The sequence below is a fragment of the Silurus meridionalis genome, chromosome 11 (genome assembly GCF_014805685.1).
Source record: "Silurus meridionalis isolate SWU-2019-XX chromosome 11, ASM1480568v1, whole genome shotgun sequence".
Taxonomy (NCBI): domain Eukaryota; kingdom Metazoa; phylum Chordata; class Actinopteri; order Siluriformes; family Siluridae; genus Silurus; species Silurus meridionalis.
Window position 1 is genome coordinate 7,367,099 of NC_060894.1, and position 20,791 is coordinate 7,387,889.

General features: G+C 36.6%; 1 protein-coding gene across 1 annotated transcript; it reads right to left on the reverse strand.

Moving 5' to 3' along the window:
- Positions 1 to 2,622: 2,622 nt before the first annotated feature.
- On the reverse strand, positions 2,623 to 15,637 carry wscd1b (WSC domain containing 1b). Its single transcript, XM_046860555.1, has 9 exons — positions 15,458 to 15,637; positions 11,854 to 12,435; positions 10,723 to 10,837; positions 7,903 to 8,087; positions 6,166 to 6,287; positions 5,684 to 5,849; positions 4,750 to 4,914; positions 4,363 to 4,563; positions 2,623 to 3,617 (listed from the first exon to the last, which is right to left on the reverse strand). Exons 2-9 carry the CDS (start codon positions 12,248 to 12,250, stop codon positions 3,265 to 3,267), a joined length of 1,704 nt encoding a protein of 567 aa, XP_046716511.1. The 5' UTR covers positions 12,251 to 12,435; positions 15,458 to 15,637; the 3' UTR covers positions 2,623 to 3,264.
- Between the last annotated feature and the right edge of the window lie 5,154 nt (positions 15,638 to 20,791).

The following is a 20,791-nucleotide window of genomic DNA, read 5'->3' on the forward strand; positions in this document are numbered from 1 at the left end:
GTGTTGGAAAAAGAAAACACTATCATCAGGACCCATAAAGCAGAACAAACAACTGCGGTTTGACCTCCTGGGTATTTTTAGAGCAACCAATCAACCTCTAATCTGGAGCTGGAAAACAGATGGCAGCTCGTTCAACACAACATGTTCCTGCTTAGGTGCAGGCTTAGCATATAATTTTAGCTGTGTGTGTGTGCAAGCACAGGCAGCATGTGCACCAGATCAGTCATAGGACTAGGCACTGTTTACTGAGATTGGTTTATATTCAACCCCCGGGTCCTGATTTTTCAACTTTGTTTTGAATGAACAATAAAAATTGGGATTCATTAAACGTGTATGTAATGTGCACAGATTTTAGCAGGGGAGCTTAGTAAATATTGAATGTTCATACCTGTCATGCATATGCAGATCATTTAAATATAGACACTCCTTTAATAGTTCATACTATATGTCATTCAGGCATTGCGTCAAAAAGGGACATTATCACCATGGAGAATTCTGCAAACAAAATATTCAGTTTTTTCCCCAGCAGAGTTCAATAAAGTGGAGTGCTTGTACGTTACGCTTTTTAATATTTTTTTTTGTTTTTGTCTTTTATAATATAAATACATAAAAAAAAAATTTATACTGTATAAACCAACCTCCATCTCCCAATTTTTATGAAATATTAAACCTGCTAGAAAAAAAGGATAAGAATGATAAATGAATGAAAAAAAAAAACCTTGAAAGTTTAGATAAAAAAATTAAAAGAGGAAAAAAGAAAGAAAACTATGTGATGTTCACAATAACAATTTGACAGTATAAGAAAGAGGGAAATGTTATAGATAAGGGAGATAAAGATGACCTATTGTTTGTTGATGTGGTGTTTAACTAGGTGTACATTATACGAACAAAGGTGTTTGGACACTCAGCTTTTTCAGACATATGTGTTTCTTTCCCAAACCATTAGTATAAAGTTGGAGGCACACATTGTATAGTCTTTGGATGTAGTAGGAGTTGTAGGAGACCCAAACCTGTTCCAGCATCGCAATGTCCCTGTGCTCAAAGCAAACTCCATGAAGATCTGGATTGCATGGTTTTAAGAGGAATATCTTGAGAATGCTGAGGATGGAGCCACCACAAAGGATGAAAAGAGGAAGGCCAAGTAGGAGGTTGATGAATGTGGTGACATGCTGGTAGTTGGTTTGAAAGAGATGTAGAGGACAAGGGGGTATGGAGACAGATGAGTCGCTGTGGCGACCCCTAATGGGAGAAGCCGAAAGAAGAAGATCTTGAGTGGCCTGCTATAGAGCTCTGAACACCTTAAATCAGTAGCTGATTTTACGAACACCATTGTGGCTGAATGAGCACAAATCTCCACAAGCACACTCCAAAATCTAGTGAAATGTCTTCCCAGAAGAGTGGAGCTTTTTATAACAGTAAATTACGATTAAATGTGAAATATGATAATCAATAAAAATATGAATTTTATGGTTAGGTGTCCACAAACTTTTGTCCATTTGGTCTATGTTACAGGCTCTGTGAAAGATGTCATATTTAAAACTTTTTTACTTCTAGATATATTTCTAAGGCAATAGCTTTGACTGTATTGGTAATGTTGTTGGCCATTGCACTGAAGAAGATGACAAGCATACTGTGTTGAAGTGTTCTAATCCATCATAAATTGATGTTTACTTGTTCAACTTGCTCATGTCTTCAGAACACCTGATACTTGAAGTGGAAATATAATAGAATAGAATATGCATGAGCACACTGACAGCGATGTAAGAGGAAACCGACTGCATCAGTCCCTGCTTATTGAGGTTAAAGTGGCAGTTTGGAGGACAGGATTTGCAAAATGCTGTTCTTAACCCAAACCGAGTCTGTCTGTGAAGACAATGCCTGCCACTCAAACTGAGACAGAATACAGCCATAGGTTATCACTGAGCACAAAAACTTGCTTCAGACCATGCTGATTTGATATTACATCAGATTTAAGAAGCAAATGTCAAATAAACACAACTTCTAAAGAAGTATACTTGACTTATTCTTGAACAGAAACAATATTAGTTTAGCTAATAGCTAATTACTTTTATATGTACTATCAAGCTTTTTGTCTAAATCTATAAAATATTCCTAGTATTACTTAGTAATTTAACAATCACATTATGAAATTCTTACAAATTGAATGTTTACTGTGAAATGGTATAAGTTGGTTATCCTTCTCAGTGTTAAATAATTATTATATTTAGTTACTGAATATATGTACTATGTAACAGTAAAAAAGCAGTTTGAGGCACATACACATTTATAAGATTCATCTGTATTGTGGACATGTATTCAAGTATTATGTATGAGTTAATTTTTTGTCACATTAACCTGACTCAATCCTCACAGAGTGGGGATTCTGTGAGGATATATCTATATCTATATCTATATCTATATCTATATCTATATATATATATATATATATATATATATAATGTTTTTTTTTTTTTTTTTTGTAATGTAAAAGTGATCTTAAAGTATATTTTAGTTATTGTGAAGTTTTTGTAATAGTTAAATTTATTTATCTTTAAAAATATGGAAATATATTTTCTACCATCTTTAAACTGAAGTGAGCAGAAAATGAGTCAGACATGACAATGCACTTATAATAGAATTGACATTTCTGTAAACAACATCTTGGATACATTTGGGATGAGAGGAAAACTGTCTAAATCGTGACCCAAGTTACTGCTATAAAATTGTGTCTATTAAATTTTAAGATACTGAAGATTTGTACCCAAGAACTGTAGCTGTAATCATGAAGACTATCTTATGCTCATCCCAAGACTTTTATTTATAATTTATACATACTAAATTTGTACATACTAAACATCAGATTTATAATCTTAATATCAGGTATCACCCAGAAGGACAGGTTTCTATTGAACCTGGTCTATTCCTCAAGTCCTTTGAGGACATTTTTCTTTGCCTGGATACAAAGCTGTAAAGCTTCTTTGTGACAATGTCTATAAATAAAAGCACTATAAAAAAAATGTAATTGAGCTAAATCAAAGGACTTTAAGTTCAACAGTGGGATTTAATGTGTTCAAACCACAAACTGAGTTGCTGTTTTTTTCAAGTAGATGATCATAAAAAAAAAAGAGCATAAACCACCAGAAGGCCACATGATGTGTTGGAACGCTGAGTTCCCAGGCACTTTTTTTAATGTATCCCCTTATTTCTGTCCTGTAGAGGGAAATCCATTGCCCTCATGTACTAGTTATCACTTATTAGTGTTCATTATCTGGGCATGAATTCTTGTGGAAGGCCACTCAGATTTCTGTCCCTGAGAGCACGGTCCACCTCCCGCATATAGCCATTTATATGAGTCCTCATGTCTTTTGTGAAGGGGTCGAAGGTGAGGCGTCGAGATCCTGTGCGTTTGAAGTGGCCGTCTCGGTTTCTCTCGGCACACAGCAGCCGTTCTTCAGGAACGGTGACGTTAAGGAAAGCCGTCATGAGTCTGAGCTGGTGGACGAGGTCTGTGAGGAGCTGCTCGTAGTGCACTACTAGAAGACGTCTGGAGTACTGTAGCCAGGCCAGGGCATGAGACACCCACCATGAGGAGTAGGTCTCTACAAACTCGGGCCACTCTGAGAACAAAAATCAGACTTAGTTTTGATGTTCAAAAGTTAATGCATCATAAAATCTCAGTGTGCAACTGTTTCCTGATTCACATCAGTTTTGCAATGCAAATGTGGAGGACATACATGTTTTCTGAAATGTCCCATTTCCATATTAATTTTGTCTGAGGTTGGCATCTCCAAGATTGTCTCTATTTTCACAGGTTAGCAGTTTAATAAATGGTTGGAAGTGATACATTAAACAGTTTTGTGTCATTAATTCTATGTAATCTTTTAATTTGATGAACTTCCACTGTCAACTTATAACATACTTGATCCACAAACTCTGCACAACTTAAAGAAACTCTGAGATATGGAATTAATGTCATGAAATCATAATGTATGTGTGGAATATTTTACCATGCTCATATTTTGCGAGTTGATTTTCTGAATTAATACAAAAAAATGACAATGTTTAGTAAATAGCTAAACACAGTTATCTTATCCTTCAAATGGTCCACGTTTTCTTTCTCATTTTGTTCCAGGGATTTTCAACAAATTATTTTACTTCATCCAACTCATCACATTGATGAGAGTACTCTCATGGCCTTCTCAGAGCTTTGTAGATTTCAGATATTTTTGTTGTTAATTTTCAGCATTCCCTACGCATATCTTCTGATCATGTTTAAAGTCTATGACCCATAGCCCATACCAGCTATTAGCATAATTGACTGTTGCAATGCCAGTGCTCAAACATGTCTTAGTCCATGATTACCGTTACTCTTCCAGTGTGTGTCTGTTGCGTAACCCAGGTGCCCTGCATTCTTGCGGTTAAACTCTGCCACGAGGCAGTGGTACGGGTTCCGAATTAACAGGATGGCTGAGTCGAACTTCTTGATCTCCCTCTGCCCACTCTCGTGTATCTTTACACAGATGGTTCTCCCGCTTTGCCAGTAATCCTTCTCTCCCTTAAAGCCTAACAAAATAAGAAAAAGATCATTAATGGGACAAGAATTTATTCTGAATTTACAAGTAAAACAAATTAGGATAATTAATATTATGTGGGCAGATTGTGTTTTTTGTATTAAAAGAATTTTATTATTAAGAAAAAAAGACTTAAAATATTCATTTAATCACATGACATTAAATAATTGGGTCTCACCTTTGTTGTACAAAGAGCCATCAAAGTAATAGCTGCCTGTGTAGTAACCCGTAGCAAGCTCGATGAGGTGCCGCAGCCAAGTGTTACCCGCTCCAGGAAAACTAGACAATGCAGTGAGGGAGGGCGAGCTCTCTGGCAGAAACATCCTCGCCCTACATCGAGACTCTGACGACACAGGCATAATGAGCTTGTACTGGATGTTTATGTGTGTGTGTTGTGTGTGTGTGTGTGTGTGTATTTATGAGTAGTATGTTTTGTGATGCCATATTATTAATATTGTGTGAATATGTAACTAAATCGTGATAAAAAGGGATTTCAGGTAGGATTTAGTTTATGCTGTGATATACACTGACCAGGCAAAACCTTTGATAGATACTGACTACTGCAGACCGGGAACATCCCACAAGAGCTGCAGTTCTGGAGATGCTCTGACCCACACTCTGGCCGTCAAACTTTTTATTTTTTCGGACTCGCTCAAATCTTTACGCTTGCCCATTTTTTCCTGCTTTTGACACATCAACTTTGAGGACAAAATGTTCCCTTGCTGCCTAATAATTTCCCACCCACTAACAGGTGCCATGATGAAGAGATAATCAGTGTTATTCACTTCATCGGTCATAATGTTCTAATGTCATAATGTTATGCCTGATAGGTGTTCTAGGGATTAGGATGTAGTTAGATTATTTTATGATAAAGCATTGCATATTCATAAACAAATAGCAACTGTGATTAAGTAACCTGAATGTCACACACTAGGAGCATGCATGAATTACATCTGGATAGAAAATAATATAATTTAGGTTTTATTAATGTTTAACAAAAGTATAGTTTAGTATTTCAAAATGATCAAGTTTTAAAAAAAATGATAATCTAATATAATCTTAGTAAACACAGGTTCTGTGTGCTTGTGTGTGTGTGTGTGTGTGTGTGTTACCTAGCACAGGTGTGCTGTACACCTGTAAGTAATCGGCCACAGAGGTGTAGTGTGGAGCTTTTTTCCCCTCACACAGCTGCTCGTCTACATTCTGTTGCATTAGGAGGAAAGTGGAGGTGTGGCCACAGAGACAGTCTCGTCCTCTTCTAACAGCCAGAGGCAGCTCCTGAATGGGTCAGAAGGTTGCATCCTACAATCATAATGTCAATGATCTAGACTGTAGCAGCAAAATACAAAACTAATGACTCTCTATTCATCTGTTCCTCATTAAAGCTCCATTATGCCTTCTCTGGAAAAAAAAAAGAAACAAGCTATTGTGTGAGTGGCTCGAGATCTCAGAGCTTCATTTCTGCGTAAGACTCTCGAAAAGAGGCTCTCGAATCACAAAGGCTTATTGATTGATGATGGCCTCTTTTGAAGTAAGTACAAAGGAGGCGAACTACAAGGCTGCAGCATGCTAGTTCAGGGACGGGGGAGCCAACCTGATCAGTGCACGTCTCCACACACAGCTGTGAGGTGATGTTCTGATGGCCAGCATGGAGCACAAAGTCAGCACTCATGTTCTTTGGGGTGTGGAAGCAGCCATGATAGTGGACATTTCTGTCTGAGAGAAAGAGAGAACATTAAAACACAGAATTATTAGCACAACATTTTCACGTACACTGTATATTTACACCGTTATTTATGTTCTATGAAAAGTAAAGAGAAAACATTTGATATATAGTGTTAAGACATATTATTCATAGTGTTTCGACATTTGGTTGTGTCTGGTTCCACAGACTACAAGAATTTAACTTTTAGAAGATATTATATTAATATAAACCTGTATGCACATACTTTAATTCCATAACTTTTCTTTGATGATGCGCCCATTAACAGGACATTCAGTTCAATTTAATTCAATTGGATGTGTATAGAACTTTTAACATTATACATTGATCCAAGCTTTACAGAAGGAAAGAAATGATAAGTTCAGTCTCTATAACATGCCAGTGATGACAGTCGCAAGGACAAACTCTGTGAGATCGTATGAGGAAGAAACATTAAGAGGAACCAAACTAAAAAGGGAACCCATCCTCATCTGGGTGACACAGAATGTCCATTCATATCATATCATCTGTTCACTAATGGGTACCTGAATGCAATGTGTTTAAAATATGTCTCTTTGGACCATTTGAAGTAAGATTGAAGTAATATTTCCAGAAATATTATTGCGTTTTTTAAAATATTTGAAATACCTTAAAGTAGCCTAGATTGCTAGATCAGTTTGGCAAGTTATACTAATTGTTTATTTGCCCATTTAACATTCATTATTTATTCAATTGTGCTACAGATGAAGTTAAAACTATCTGAAACACAATGCCCTACAGTAAATCTAAAACAGCACACTAAATGTTTGGCAGAAATTACATATTTTGTCCAAAAGGCATTTGCAAGTAATGGCATATCTGTACTTATTCTATATTAATAGAATAGTATTAGTAGTGTTTAGTCTATATTTTATATATATTTATATATATTTATATATTTTTTTTATATATATACTCAACTAATGTGTGTTTAATGTGTTAAATGGAAACAAGGTTGCATAGAGAGAAGTCTGTAAATGTTTGAGATACAGCGACAGAGAGAAAATAGATTTGCACTATTCCACATATACACATACATTCAGATGTTCAGTTGACTAGGAAAATATGAATGTACCAGCAGACATGTTTAAAATTCCAGAGGCATCTTACTGCTACACTGGATGAGAAAACCCCAAGTGTGTGTGTGTGTGTGTGTGTGTGTGTGTGTGTGTGTGTGTGTGTGTGTGTGTGTGTGTGTTTATGAGAGACAATCAATTTAATAATAGTATATAAGTCATATGTTTATGAGCATGTTAAATATATTTCAGTCAACTCCAGGTTCATTGGTATTCCTTATTAGAGTGCACAAATAATTGTATAAAATAAATGATTTTTTTTTACTTGACCAGCTGAAAAAAAAGAACCTGTTTTCTCTAACAAAAAATAACATTATCTTGAATATATACTCATTTTATATATAGAATTTTTAATGTTTTTAGGTTTTCAATTTATGAACTTTTAATATATAGATGCATTTTGTTATTTTTATAATGCCTTGATGTCCTGTTTTCCTGATAAATAATTATAAGATTGCATGTAAACATTTTTTAAGTTTTCAGTTTACTGTATAAAAGCACTTTCAATACTCACATCCCCTGTGGCCAGGAATCCCCTCATCCACTTTATAGATTGAAAGCCTGGCCACACCTCCACACAATGAGTCCCTTTCAGACCTGCAGTTCAGGTTGCAGTCCTCACTTCGAGCCCGAGCAGCACTGATCCGGTTCCCACAGTGACACTCTGTTCCATATTCCAGCCCAGCAAACCGGTAGCCACTGCAAGAAAGAAAATGCATTGAGGCTGCAGTAAAGCTACAGTGGGTGCAGGCTCACCAAAACGTTTTGTCTATTTTTTCCCTCAACTGTCCTCAACTCCTTGTTTTGGTGAGTTTGCGCTTACTGTAATACTAGAGTCCTTGTCTTACATTATGTGATCTTGTGCATAGTAGTCCACCTTAAAGCAGTGAGATAGTTGAGTTCTGATAACTTTCATGCCAGCATTGGGATTATTGTTGCAGAAAATCCTCTCAATGGATGTTTATTTGTTTTTTGCACCATTTTGAGTAAACTCTAGACCAGGGGTCACCAACATGGTGCCCGCAAGGACCACATGAGTCGCCCGCGGGCCTTTTCTAAAAATAGCTCACCATAGCGCCACTTACCAGTGAGCTGCATCCATTTTTTTATGTTGCTATTCTTTTTTAAATCACACTTGCATTGAAGTGAATTTGAAAATAAAAATATTAAAATATAGATGAACAGGTATAGTTGAATATCATTAATTATTAATAATAACATATAATTAAACGTAAATTTAGCAAATTTGTTATTTCAGAAGTGTGTATCAAACTGGTAGCACTTCACATTAATCGGTACCCAAGAAGTAGCTCTCAGTTTCAAAAAGGTTGGTGACCCCTGCTCTAGACTGTATGGCATCAATAACTATGCCATAGACAAAGTCACAGAGATCACATTTATCCTCATTCCGTTGTTTGAAGTGAACATCGTGAACTGTAGTAAGATTTTTTTCCATGACACTATTTCCACATAATTGACTAAAGAAATAATTACATGAAGTTGAAGATGCTTTCCTGTTATACATTTGGTGAACTGAAATGTGCAACCACATATAATGATTGTAAACTAAAGAAAGCCTGTTTATTGTGAGGTATGATTCTGTTGATAGGGTCAACAGACTAACCAAACTGACAGCATCAGGCTTGGTTTAGATGTTGCCCCCTCAATCATTTTTAATCAAGATAAAAAAAAAAATCAGTCAATGGGTTGGTAATATGCCTTTCTCCTGAATACTTTGCACCAAATTTTTCCGATTATAATCCTATTATTTAGTTATAACAGTCGGGCAGAAGAGAAGATATTGATTTTGAAGCAACATCTCCAGCAACCTGAGTTTGAAAGGTCTTCTGATGAGAGCTTTCCTTTTGCACAGCTTTGTTATTAAATGGGCTGCACACTGCCACATCTCAGGGAAGGCCATTAGTCTTTCTTACACTTTGCCTCGTGTTATTGTTGCTTTCTAACAAAATACCATCACCATTTTGGAAGGGTTTCGAACAATTTGAGTTTTTTTTTCTTCCATTTAAACAAATTGTGTTAAAAACACTGGGTATGTATTGCATCACCTTGCTCTATTAAATAAAATGGTAATTAAAATGATTTATTACTGTCGTTTTCAAACCAGTTTGTTTATAAGTGGCCAGTCAATTAGACCAACAACTCAACTAACCACAAGTATAATATAAATTGATGATGATTTCCATCATGGTTATTTCATTTACTTAAAGGCAGTACAAGAGAACCATTGCTCTATTGGGGAAGGTTTTTCCCCTGCTCAGCGAGAGAAAAAAACCTTTATGTTTTTCTGCTATTAATTATGTATTAGGCAGGTAGCATGGTTCTGGATGACAGTTCTTTAATTTTTATAGCTCTGAGTGGGAGCAATAATGCTGACCATGTAATTAGGCGGTGTAAGAATACCTAAGACTAATACGTTCTATTTCTGAGATGAATATTAACCTTTTGTGGTAATTTTCCCTACGAGTGCTCACAATGTTTTTAGTGTTCTTCGGGTAGTCAAAGCCTTTAGAATGTGCCGAATGTTTTATCTGTGAAATAAAAGATCCGCATAAATGCTGGTACTGCTCCAACATGAGTGTCTGCCACCTGTGCCTACTGACCAACACTGCCTGCTTTCTTCTTCACTCTTAAGAAGCCTGAATCTTTTCCACTACACAAATTATACAATAAAGGTTGGGGATGGCTTCTAGTGATGATTCTCCATAAAGCTCTCTATATAATTGCGCTATAAATAATTCATATTTTAGAACAAATCACCAAATCATTGTAAGAGATGAAATTAATAAAGGCCTGTGCTGTAATGAGAGTTCTTTCTGTCAGAGCACTTGGTAAAGATTCTCTAATGACTACGTTCTTTGTATAGCATCAATCAGCTTGTTCTTGGCTTGTGCAAATAAAGGATCTTTTTTAAAGGTCTCTTAGCATTTTTATCTTTTATGTTTCTTTGATATCATTTGAAGTCCTGTGAACTTTACTGTCTTTATATTAAATGACTGACATTCTGAGATTTTAGTAAAATATTTAAAAGATTGTTGTTGGTCACGATGCCCAGCATTGTATGTTGAATTTTAAAGAATGTCAATTCCAATATATATGACCAAAGAATTGTTTTATGATGTGTGAGCTTTAGGAGTTGCCTTTAATAGCCCCTTATGGGTAATATTAATATAAACCATAATATTTAGTAAACCTATGAAATATTTGTTGCTTTATGCTTTTTCACAGATCATTATGTATCATGACATCCTTATATCCTGCGCTTATAAATGAATTATAAATTGCTTATGATGATACAATAATTTCCTGTTCTTACCTCTCAAAGCAGGTGTCTTGGCACAACGAGCTGGTCATTTTCCTGAAGTCATAAAGCACCGTTCCTCCAAGAGCATGTTGTTTGTCGTCATTTATGAAACACCCGACGTAGGTTCCTTAAGAACGTACGAGGATAATGTGAATTCAGCTTGACATTAAATTAAAATTCAATTAAAGTTGCTATTCAATTAAAGTTTATTTCTTTAATGTTTTTCACAGTGGACATTGTCTCAAAGCAGCTTTACAGAATGTATGAATTATAGAACAAAATTCACATATATTTATGTGTATTTATCAATGGTGAGGAGGCCTCGGATGACTGTGGCAAGGAAAAACTCCCTTTGATGGTATGAGGAAGAAACCTTGAGAGGAATCAGGCTCAAAAGTGAACCCATGCTCATTCACATTTGGCTGAAACCAAAAGTGTGATTATAAATCATTAAAATATTACAAACTGGAGAGTGAAAAATATAGTTAGCACTGGAGTGTGTGATTATGAGTGTACTTTCTTTTCTACGGTATGAGACATTTTACACACACATATCGTTAGCACTGGAGTGTGTGCTGGAGTGTGTGTTCAACTCAACACACACTCATACTCACTTCACACATTTCTTCAGAACCACCAATATTATATCACTTCATTACTACAAACTGTTTACATGCGGTTTTTGCACATCTTTTTGACTGCTGCTATTGCAACCATTTTGTTTACATTTTGCTTAATTACATGTACACTCCTGTACTCAATTCTCTTTTACACACCGCACTGTGCAATATACAGTAGGTTTACTGGCGGCACTATTTTGTGTTTTGTGTGTTTGTCCTACACTGTCTTGTGTTGTCTTACACTGTCTTGTGTTGTCTTACACTGTCTTGTGTTGTCTTACACTGTCTTGTGTTGTTTTGCACTTTCTGTTTTGCACTGTTTGCACACGATGCACTTTATGTGGCGGAGACACTTACTAGTCCTTAGCTCTGTGGTTTCTGTTATGCAGCTTTATGTTGTTAAATGTAGCACCAGGGTTCTGGAGGAACGTTGTTTTGTTTCACTGTGTACTGCATCAGCTATGTATGGTTGAAATGACAATAAAAAGCTTCTTGACTTGACTTGACTCAGGCATTATCATACCTTTATGTCTGGTGTCCTTGTTTGGTGGAATGTGTTCCAAATTCTTTTGGTCTGGTCTCCGACCCTGAATCCAATGTCGTCTCAGCTGTCTAATTTTCAGGTTCCGATTTACAAAGCGTTCTTTCTCCGCTCTACTTCCTGACAGATCTGGATTATCTTCCACTTTCTGAACTACAGATCCCGGTTTCCTATGGTGCCAGCTAACACTAGGTGCCTCCAGCGATCTAGGTATAGGAGAAAATGACAAAGGCGAATAGGTTCCTTTTTGAAACAAGGCCACATTGGAACGTTGGAGAAGCAGCACACTTCCTGCCATGATGTAAACCACACCCAGGAAAAGAAACAGTAACTGGGCCTGTCTTAAAAAGCGTTGTAGTCTGTAGAAGGTTTTAGCCATGATTTCCTCTCAGTGATCACCACTGTTTAAAATAAATAAGCAGATGATTCAGTTTTCAGGATCTTCTTCTCTTCATCATCAAACACTTTATGTTTTTTTTTCTGGTGTCTGGTAAAAGTCTCCAGTTGAGGGGCTCCAGTTTTCAGAAAATGCACACACAATGTCTTTAAAAACACATGATGAACCTGGAGCAAAGGAAGAAAAAAAGGATCTGAAATCGTGTGTGAAATCTTTTTATCAGAACTTCTTTCAGGTATTTTTGTACATCAAAGTAATTTGATTGAACTGAAAAGAGTGCCTTTCAAAGCCTTATTTCTACACAGACACACACACACACACACACACACACACACACACACACACACACACACACACACACACACACCTTCAGGAGCTAGTCATAGTAGGTCATTTTGTATAATTAGACAGTTTCCTCATTATTGATTTTTTTTCTAAATACCTAATAAAAAATATTTCCATCTATTAAACTGTTTCTGTTTGTCCAAACAGTTCCTTACTCCTGTGTTTCTCATCCCTTTTGAATCTCCACAAATTTGAAATTTTACAAGGCCACCCCTTTGGCTCAGAGTTACTGCAGAAATTAGGTTCTACCCTACACTCTCAAAATTAAAGTTACTTAACTGTACATATGTTTATTCCCAGAAATGTACCTTTATTGTGTATGTTACTCCTGAACAGTTGATAGTGTACCTAGTATATGCACTAATAAAATATAACACCCAATGTACTGTAACACACAATGTGTACAGTTTCCTTTTACTGAAACAAAGCAGCACGAACCCTGTTCCCGTATGACGATTCTCCTGTGCATAAATCAAGCTCCATGAATACATGGTGTGTTAAGGTGAACACCATCTGGAATGAACTGGAACACTGACTGAACTATTCAACCAACTGATTTCATTAATGCTTTGGTAACTGATTCACTGCAGCCACACACTTTAGTTTTAAGACTTCCCAGTAAAGTGTAGATTATTATAGCAGCAAACATGGGGAATAAATATCCAAAGGAATACTCAAAAAGTACATACGGGCCTGTTGGTCAGGTGTTCACATACGTATGGGCGAATAGAATACATCATTCCATTTTATGCTAAAGTTTAAATACTGTGCTACATGCAAATATAAAAAGTTGTGCTTCAGAGTATCATCTCGGCAACAAGGATTATATTTGAGTGTAAAGACATTTATATCTTCATTTATGTCTTTGCTCTGAAGCCTCAGTTTATTATCTTTTTTTGCATTCTTAGAATGTTTAAACATGTCGATTGAATAGATCTTTAATGCAGTAATTTAGTTATTTTTCATCTTTTTCTTGATCGTCTTCACCATTTAATAATACACTCGGTTAACACTCAACCTGCACTAGACTGACTAACCTTGAAACATCTTTACAAGCTTTCATACTGTTTTGTATATCTGATTAAATGCTCATTTTATTCCAAAAGCGAGTGGGAGTGATCCTTTTTGTTTCCCAGCTGATTCCCGAGCCACCAGGCGACAAAGTGTTGCTAAAGCCTGACTACACCAGCAACAAATGGTTCCCTGTTACCATAGTGAAACAGAAGCAATAAGCAAATACACATCATGGCTTGCAGAATAGTGACTCAAGAGTGGGCTACAGAGTGTATTTCACTCATTAAATCATTTGTTACACCACAACAGAGTGAGAACTTGTGATGAATTCAACCTTAAAGTCAGATTCTCTGCTTTCCATCAAAGTGTGGTTCAGGCATGCATTCTAAGCACTGTGTAGTGATATTTATGAAACTCTCTCCACCTCTGATTGCTTTATTTTCACTCTGTACTCCCATCAAACTGAAATCTTACTTTAGGTGACACCAGAGCCAAAATGTTTGTGTACCTTCAGCCAAAAACATTGAAGACCTGTTTTGAAAAACAGCACATGTAGAAGATAAGCACAGCATTTAAATGTTTATTTGTTTTTGTTTGTCTAACACAAGCCCAAGCCATCAGCTCAAAAACATAAAACCACAAGATGGAACAAAATTCAGAAATTTAATGACATGGACTTGCATTTGTGATTTTTCCCCCAATGCTACAATAGCAAATTTCCATTTTAAAAAGGATATTAATTAGGATGTTAAGGCCATCAAACTATAAAAAAAAACTTTTGAAGATCTGTTTTTCTAAAAGCACACAGCTTCTAAACAATAAGCCACAGGGACTGGAAATTGACAGAACCATAATACTCTAGGAATCTAATACAGTTGGCATGAAAGTGTACTGGGGTTGCATTACTACCTGACTGCTTCAGAGTCTCAGGATCGTTCCTCAGCTCGGGTTACGGTCTATGTAGAATTTTACCCTGTGTTTGTATTGGTATCAACCAGGTTTTTACAGGTCCCTTCAAACTCTTAAAAACCTCATATGGAATTTTGAGGATAAATGCAGAATATTCATGTCCAGTGTTCCCTGGATGGACTCCGAATCTACCAGGACCCTGACCAGGATGAAGAGCTTACTAAATATTGATCAAATAGCACTATAGTAAATTACATCTATTTTTAAGCATTAAACTACATCAGTTTGTGCAAGTCGCAGTATCTAGGAAACTGTACAGCAAATGTTAAAACAGTAAAGCATTAGTTAATGAGTTTACTAACCACATGTAATTGGGAATTAAGCACTTTTTAAACAGATTTGTGAAATAAATCATGACAACCCTCCCTGCATTAAAAAACCCAACAAACAAAAGTCCAAGCAAACAGCACATTTGTGGTTTGCTCGAGTCGAGTAAGTTGATGTGCATCCGAGTTCAGCACCATCTGTCCTGAACAGCGACCACACGCGCGCGTGAGCGTACACACACACACACACACACACACGCACGCACGCACGCACGCGCACGCACGCACACACACACAAGCACGCGCACACGTGTTGATGCACATTATTATTTGGAAAAATAATAAAACTATGGTCGTGCTTTTAATCACACTCAGGTTGAAAGCAACAGCTTGAAAGGAAGATTTGTTCAACAGCTACACACTCAGCTACACACACACACACACACACACACACACACACACACACACACACACACGCTTAAATTCTCCATCTGAAACAGTTCTACCAGCACCTATGCACGACAAAATAGCATTTTCCTCTTTTTACATCAACTGCTGTATATAAGAGAGAGCAGATATGAAGCTGCGCCTTTACCTGTTGTCCTTATGCGCGTGCCGTCTTCTGGCGGCTCGTGACGGAGCGCGTGTCACCTGTGGGTTCCCGTTAAACACTCCATAAATATGCCTGAGTTTTTTTCTTTTACCGACGGCTTTAACTTCGGTGAGCGCTCTCTACACACTCTCTCTCTATACACACACTCACACGCAACACACAATCCCTCTCTCTCATTCTCTCTGAATGAGGGAGTCCTCGCGCCTCCAGGCGTTTCAATTGCGTCACTAGTCGCTCGGTCTGAGCCAGTCGGCTTTCAGTATGCAAATTTTGCCACACGTAAAAGCTCCGCCCCCCCGACAGGCTTGTCAAAAAGATGATTTACATAATCCAAAGGTGAGCCTCCACCCAAAAAAAAGCAATACTATCTTGGAGACAGTATTAAGCATCTCTCTCTCACACACAATATTGAGCATCTCTCTCTCTCTCACACACACACACAAACACACACATTCACACACTTTAGTCCTGAGAATATGTATTTAAACAAAAATCACATTTTCTTAATAATTAATTCACAGTTATTTCTTTAAGGCTCATGGATTTAAACCACACTCTCTGATTTTCTGCACAGTGCTTTATAAAATGGTCAGAAGGTGTTGATTGATTTTCTGTAAATCACAGGTTTATGCTAATGGGCTCAGTCTAATACCTTATCGTTTCTATAGTAACAGCTCTTTTACATTGTATGATAAAAGGTCCAAAGAAACAGATTAAAAAACAAAACAAAACAAAAGAAGAAACAGAATTGGTGATACAGTGACGTTTTCTGTAAGGAGGAATTATTTACCGGTTTAGGATGCAGTCATCAGTATCAGTGCTTTTTAAAGTCAGAGATAAAGCTCCAGATTGCACTTTGCCATTACTAAACTGCATTTTTTAAATGAAAAAGAACAATACAAAAGAATGACTGTTTATAACAGATATAATGTAAGTAATGATAGGAGCTCACCTGTTTTGCAGAGGTTCCACAAAATGCACAGTAACAAAATAAAATCACTGCTGGCAATTTGCCTGGCAGTAAGAGGAATAATAACCTTTCCTGACATGCTGTTACTTTAAGGCTTCATTAAACCATCCCGTATTTAAATATCTTTCTATAACAGCATGTAATATTATCAACCCATAACATGAATTAGCTGTTAAATTAGCATGATAACATAAATTAGCTGCTTAAACTAGAATTCAGAATTCATCTTTTATATCATATTAATGTACATTATGTCCTGTAACAGAGTTATGTATTGTTTATGGAACTTTTCACAAATTCTCAAAGAAATTATTGACCATAACTTTAGCTTTTTCAGTCATGATAAAATACCTTGCCTGTTTCTTTATAATTATTATTGCCCTCAGACTGTTGTTTTGCCATTAACCTATTTTCAGTGCTCTAGATAAAACACTAGGCTCAGCATGCTTTTGTGTTTTTCTCCCTCTGTGTCCTTCATTTTATGAAATCGCTTTCTCCCAATAACATTTTATAAGTGTAAAACAAATGAATGACATGAGCTATTGTGTGTTGTTGACCTGCACTCAGGCTAATTAAAGATGACTATGAAGAAATGGCACCTTCACAGCCAGAAAGATTTGTACATCCATCACTCCTACAGTAGAGAGAGAGAGAGAGAGTGAGAGAGAGAGAGAGAGAGAGAGACACACACAGATAGACGGACAGACAGGCACTGTTGGCAGGCTCTGTTTTTTATCTTTGCTGTACAGGATGTAGGTCTTTGTTCATCTAATAATAGCAGTAGTGGCCATTCATCTACCATTGGCGTACAAGCATGTCAGAGATAAATGTGTGTGTGTGTGTGTGTGTGTGTGTGTGTGTGTGTGTGTGTGTGTGTGTGTGTGTGAGTGTATGTGTTCGTACACATATCGAGTCCATTTACATAATGGCCTATTAATTTACATAATGACTGACAGGCTTGACATTTTATGCAGTACTTATTTACTGGCTCAATAGTATAAACACTGTTACTAATTACAATGCAACTGAATTAATGGTCATCGGTTATTTACATCTAATTTGGTTTCATCGCTTAAGTATAGTGCATGTCTCTGCCATGGTCACTGTCTAATCATGTTACACTGGAGTTCAATGTCAGGAGATTAGATTCAGCAATAGAATTTCTCTGGGAGAATCTAAATTAAGGCCCAAGATGGCGACAGAATTTTAGCCATTAGATTGAGCAGGAATTAGATAAGATCGACTAGCCCTTGTGCACCCATATCCACCCCCTCCCTCTCTCTATCATCATAAACGCACTGTACTCTGATGCTTCCTTTTCTGCCGACACTACAGATAATTATAATGATCTGTTTGAGTGTGCGAACCTGAAAAACAGACATGTAATGCACTGGGAAATGTTTATCCCAAAACATGCAGAGATTTTGACACCTGAGTAACTAGAATTATTCATCTCAATTTTCAAATATTAAAGCAGGATGAAAGTCTCAGCAGTCCAGCTTGTTAAGTATTCAGCCAACACTAGCAGCTGTCAAGTGCTTGGTGAGAGTGTGAGAGGGGTTGTATTAGAGCAAAACAGTTTTTGTTTGTTATATTGTACTAGAAAATGTTCTCTAACAACGTTCTCTCATGTATCAAAAGCATTTGAATCAATATGTAGCGTTTTAACTAAGGAGTACCTACACTGGGCTTTAATAGCATTCATAAGCCATGCATAACACATTTTCTGTCAACATTTGAGGTGATTTCGAATGTTTTATATATTATGTAAATATATTTGGTACTACTTAGACTGGATTAGTTTGCATTTGAAGGTGCAGTTCTTATAAAAAAAATATCTCTAGGTTTTTAGTCTTGTCTGAAATGTTCTGTGTGTCTAGAAAGACTGCATTTTTAATAAATAACTCTTGGAAGTATACATTGTCTGAATTGGCATAAAGATTGAAGGCAGAGCAATAAAATACAGAGAACATTTTAGAGACAGGTGGGTGTCTGCACTTGCTCAGCTGCTTAGAAAGGTTTGAAGAGTTTGCAATCACATAAATCCGGTTGAAACTGGTTCTCGTTATGCTAAACACACATTCTGACAAGATTCCCCAGGTCTCTCTGCTCATTAAGGTGAAGAAAATGTTGAACGGAAGCACAATGAATTTCAATGAGCTTGGCTGGTTTAATTCCACTCTGTGACCCCTGAGAGCAGACTGACCGGGCATGGACACAAGCTTTTTATGGAAGATTCGATCAATGGCATTTTACTGGCTGTTGTTTCAAGCAAGCATGGCAGTTTAAGTCAAGTTCATGATGGGGAAAAGTCATATTCAGACAAAATCTGTATAGGTTTACTGCATTTCTCTTATGTGGAGAGCCACTTAGAGTAAAGGGTGCATCAAAAACGGTGAATGAATTCAGCTGATATGTGGCAATGACCTTTTTATTGTTAAGAAAATCTATTTTTACCTGGAAATGTGACATGGCTAATAGAGAGAGCTGGAATTAAATAATAAAGGGGCAGTGATTTTTTGTTGCCACTTGCTTGTTCATTAGGGATGAACTTATAGGCACTAAACTTATAGGCGCTAACATATAAATACAAATTTTTATATTTTAAATAAAAATAAATTAACCTTTTTGCTCTGTAAAGCTGCTTTTGAACAATGTATATTGTTGATACATAAATCCTTGTGACAACATATTTTCATAAGTGTTAAGACAATATTAAAGTGTAAACCATAGCTCATAATGGACATTTGACAAGATCTAATCTAAATTAAAGATATGTCAATATACAGTATATGATATATTCTCGATATATATTATATATAAATGACACTATAGTGATACAATATGCTGTGTGTCTTCTGAGAGTTTTCTTGATACATCTATGTTGAACTACATGCTTTTGGATAGCTTTTATATGCAGACTGATGGATGCAGTATGACCAGAGATGGGGTTGCTAGAGATTAAAGATTAGGAGCCTCACTTAATTGATGCACCAGTGATGGGTATAAGAGATAAAGAAAAAAAAAACACTCAAAGCATCTGGGGTAAATAATCAGGTTTTCCTTCATAATTTAGTGAGTCTTCTCTTAAATCCATGATAAGATCTATGTCAACCCCAATCTTTGAACAAACCTCTAGTTAACTTGTTTCCCTTTTGAGGACAGTGAACTTGTCAGAGAAGGGCATTTTGTAGTCTAAAAGTGATCTTTACTGGTCTTTGTTCCATTATCATTAGACACGTCTTCATCCTGTCCACGTCTGTAGGGATTATAGTGAGCTTTGCTAAGAATCTAAAATGTATATATGAGATGTGGTGTACTATGTTCAAACACTTCATTAGGCTCCTCTGGGTTTTTCCGACACTGAAAGGCTTTGAAATATCTTTCAATTAGAGCGTTGCTGTCTCAGAGGCGACAGCTTGATTGGATCAGGCATGTCTGATCATTACAGCTCCAAAGCCCCATGTCAGACTGCAGGTAGATGAGACGTGTGACCTCCTGAGACAAAAACTCTGCCTCTTGTTTAAATCATGAAGAAGCCAAGTGCTTGTTGTTTGTGCTTCTGAATGCTCCTTTAACAAGAACTAATCCTGACTCAAGAGACACATCTGGGATGACAACCTGTCTGTCACTTCTGGTTCTCTTACTTGAGCTTTTCTCTTCTGGGCTCATGCCCTCAGTGTTTACTACTCAGATAGTATGATTTATCTACGAGTGCAATGGCTTAGCTTCATCTCCAAACACCATTCATTGTCTTCTACTTTTCATTTCTCTTGTTCAAAGGTAAAAACAGATGTCCCAGGCTCCCAGAGAACACCAGTATGACATTAAAGAGATGAGCCTTCACTGCCTATGCAGTTTCTTTCTGAAGCCTGCTCATGCTGTCTTTTTCTTTCTGATTTATACAAGAATATTATAGGTGACACCAATTTAGGGAATAACAGGAAGAAAAAAGATTTACCCTACAGTATATCAAGTTTGGGTGCAGAGATTCCCAGTTTAACTGTATTTTATTTTATACACAAATATTATTCATTCATTCTTTTATATCCTGCTCAATATCTCAAAAATATATTTAATAGTCCCCCATTGCTGTTTAAAACTGAAAAGGGAGAAAAAAGTGACACTGACATTGAATATCCAAATAAAGACGCTGTTCCTAAATTTGACTTTGAACCTTGTAACATTTGGAAGTCGAGTTGCTCAAATAGTATAAAAGTACATAGTAAAATTGGTGCATACTTTGATTTAAGTACAACAATCCTGTATTTTCTTATGTATGCAGTACACATATTTTTCAAAATTGTTTATGCAGAATTTTGTCACTGGTTTTTACACAAAAAGGA

What these genes read in the sequence shown, in the direction of transcription:
- wscd1b (XM_046860555.1), bottom strand. Translation starts at nt 12,250, where the DNA reads ATGGCTAAAACCTTCTACAGACTACAACGCTTTTTAAGACAGGCCCAG. An exon ending in TGGAGACGTGCACTGATCAG is followed by an intron (nt 5,850 to 6,165) that starts GTTGGCTCCCCC and finishes TGACCCATTCAG; the next exon opens with GAGCTGCCTCTGGCTGTTAG. An exon ending in TGGCTCTTTGTACAACAAAG is followed by an intron (nt 4,564 to 4,749) that starts GTGAGACCCAAT and finishes TTATTTTGTTAG; the next exon opens with GCTTTAAGGGAGAGAAGGAT.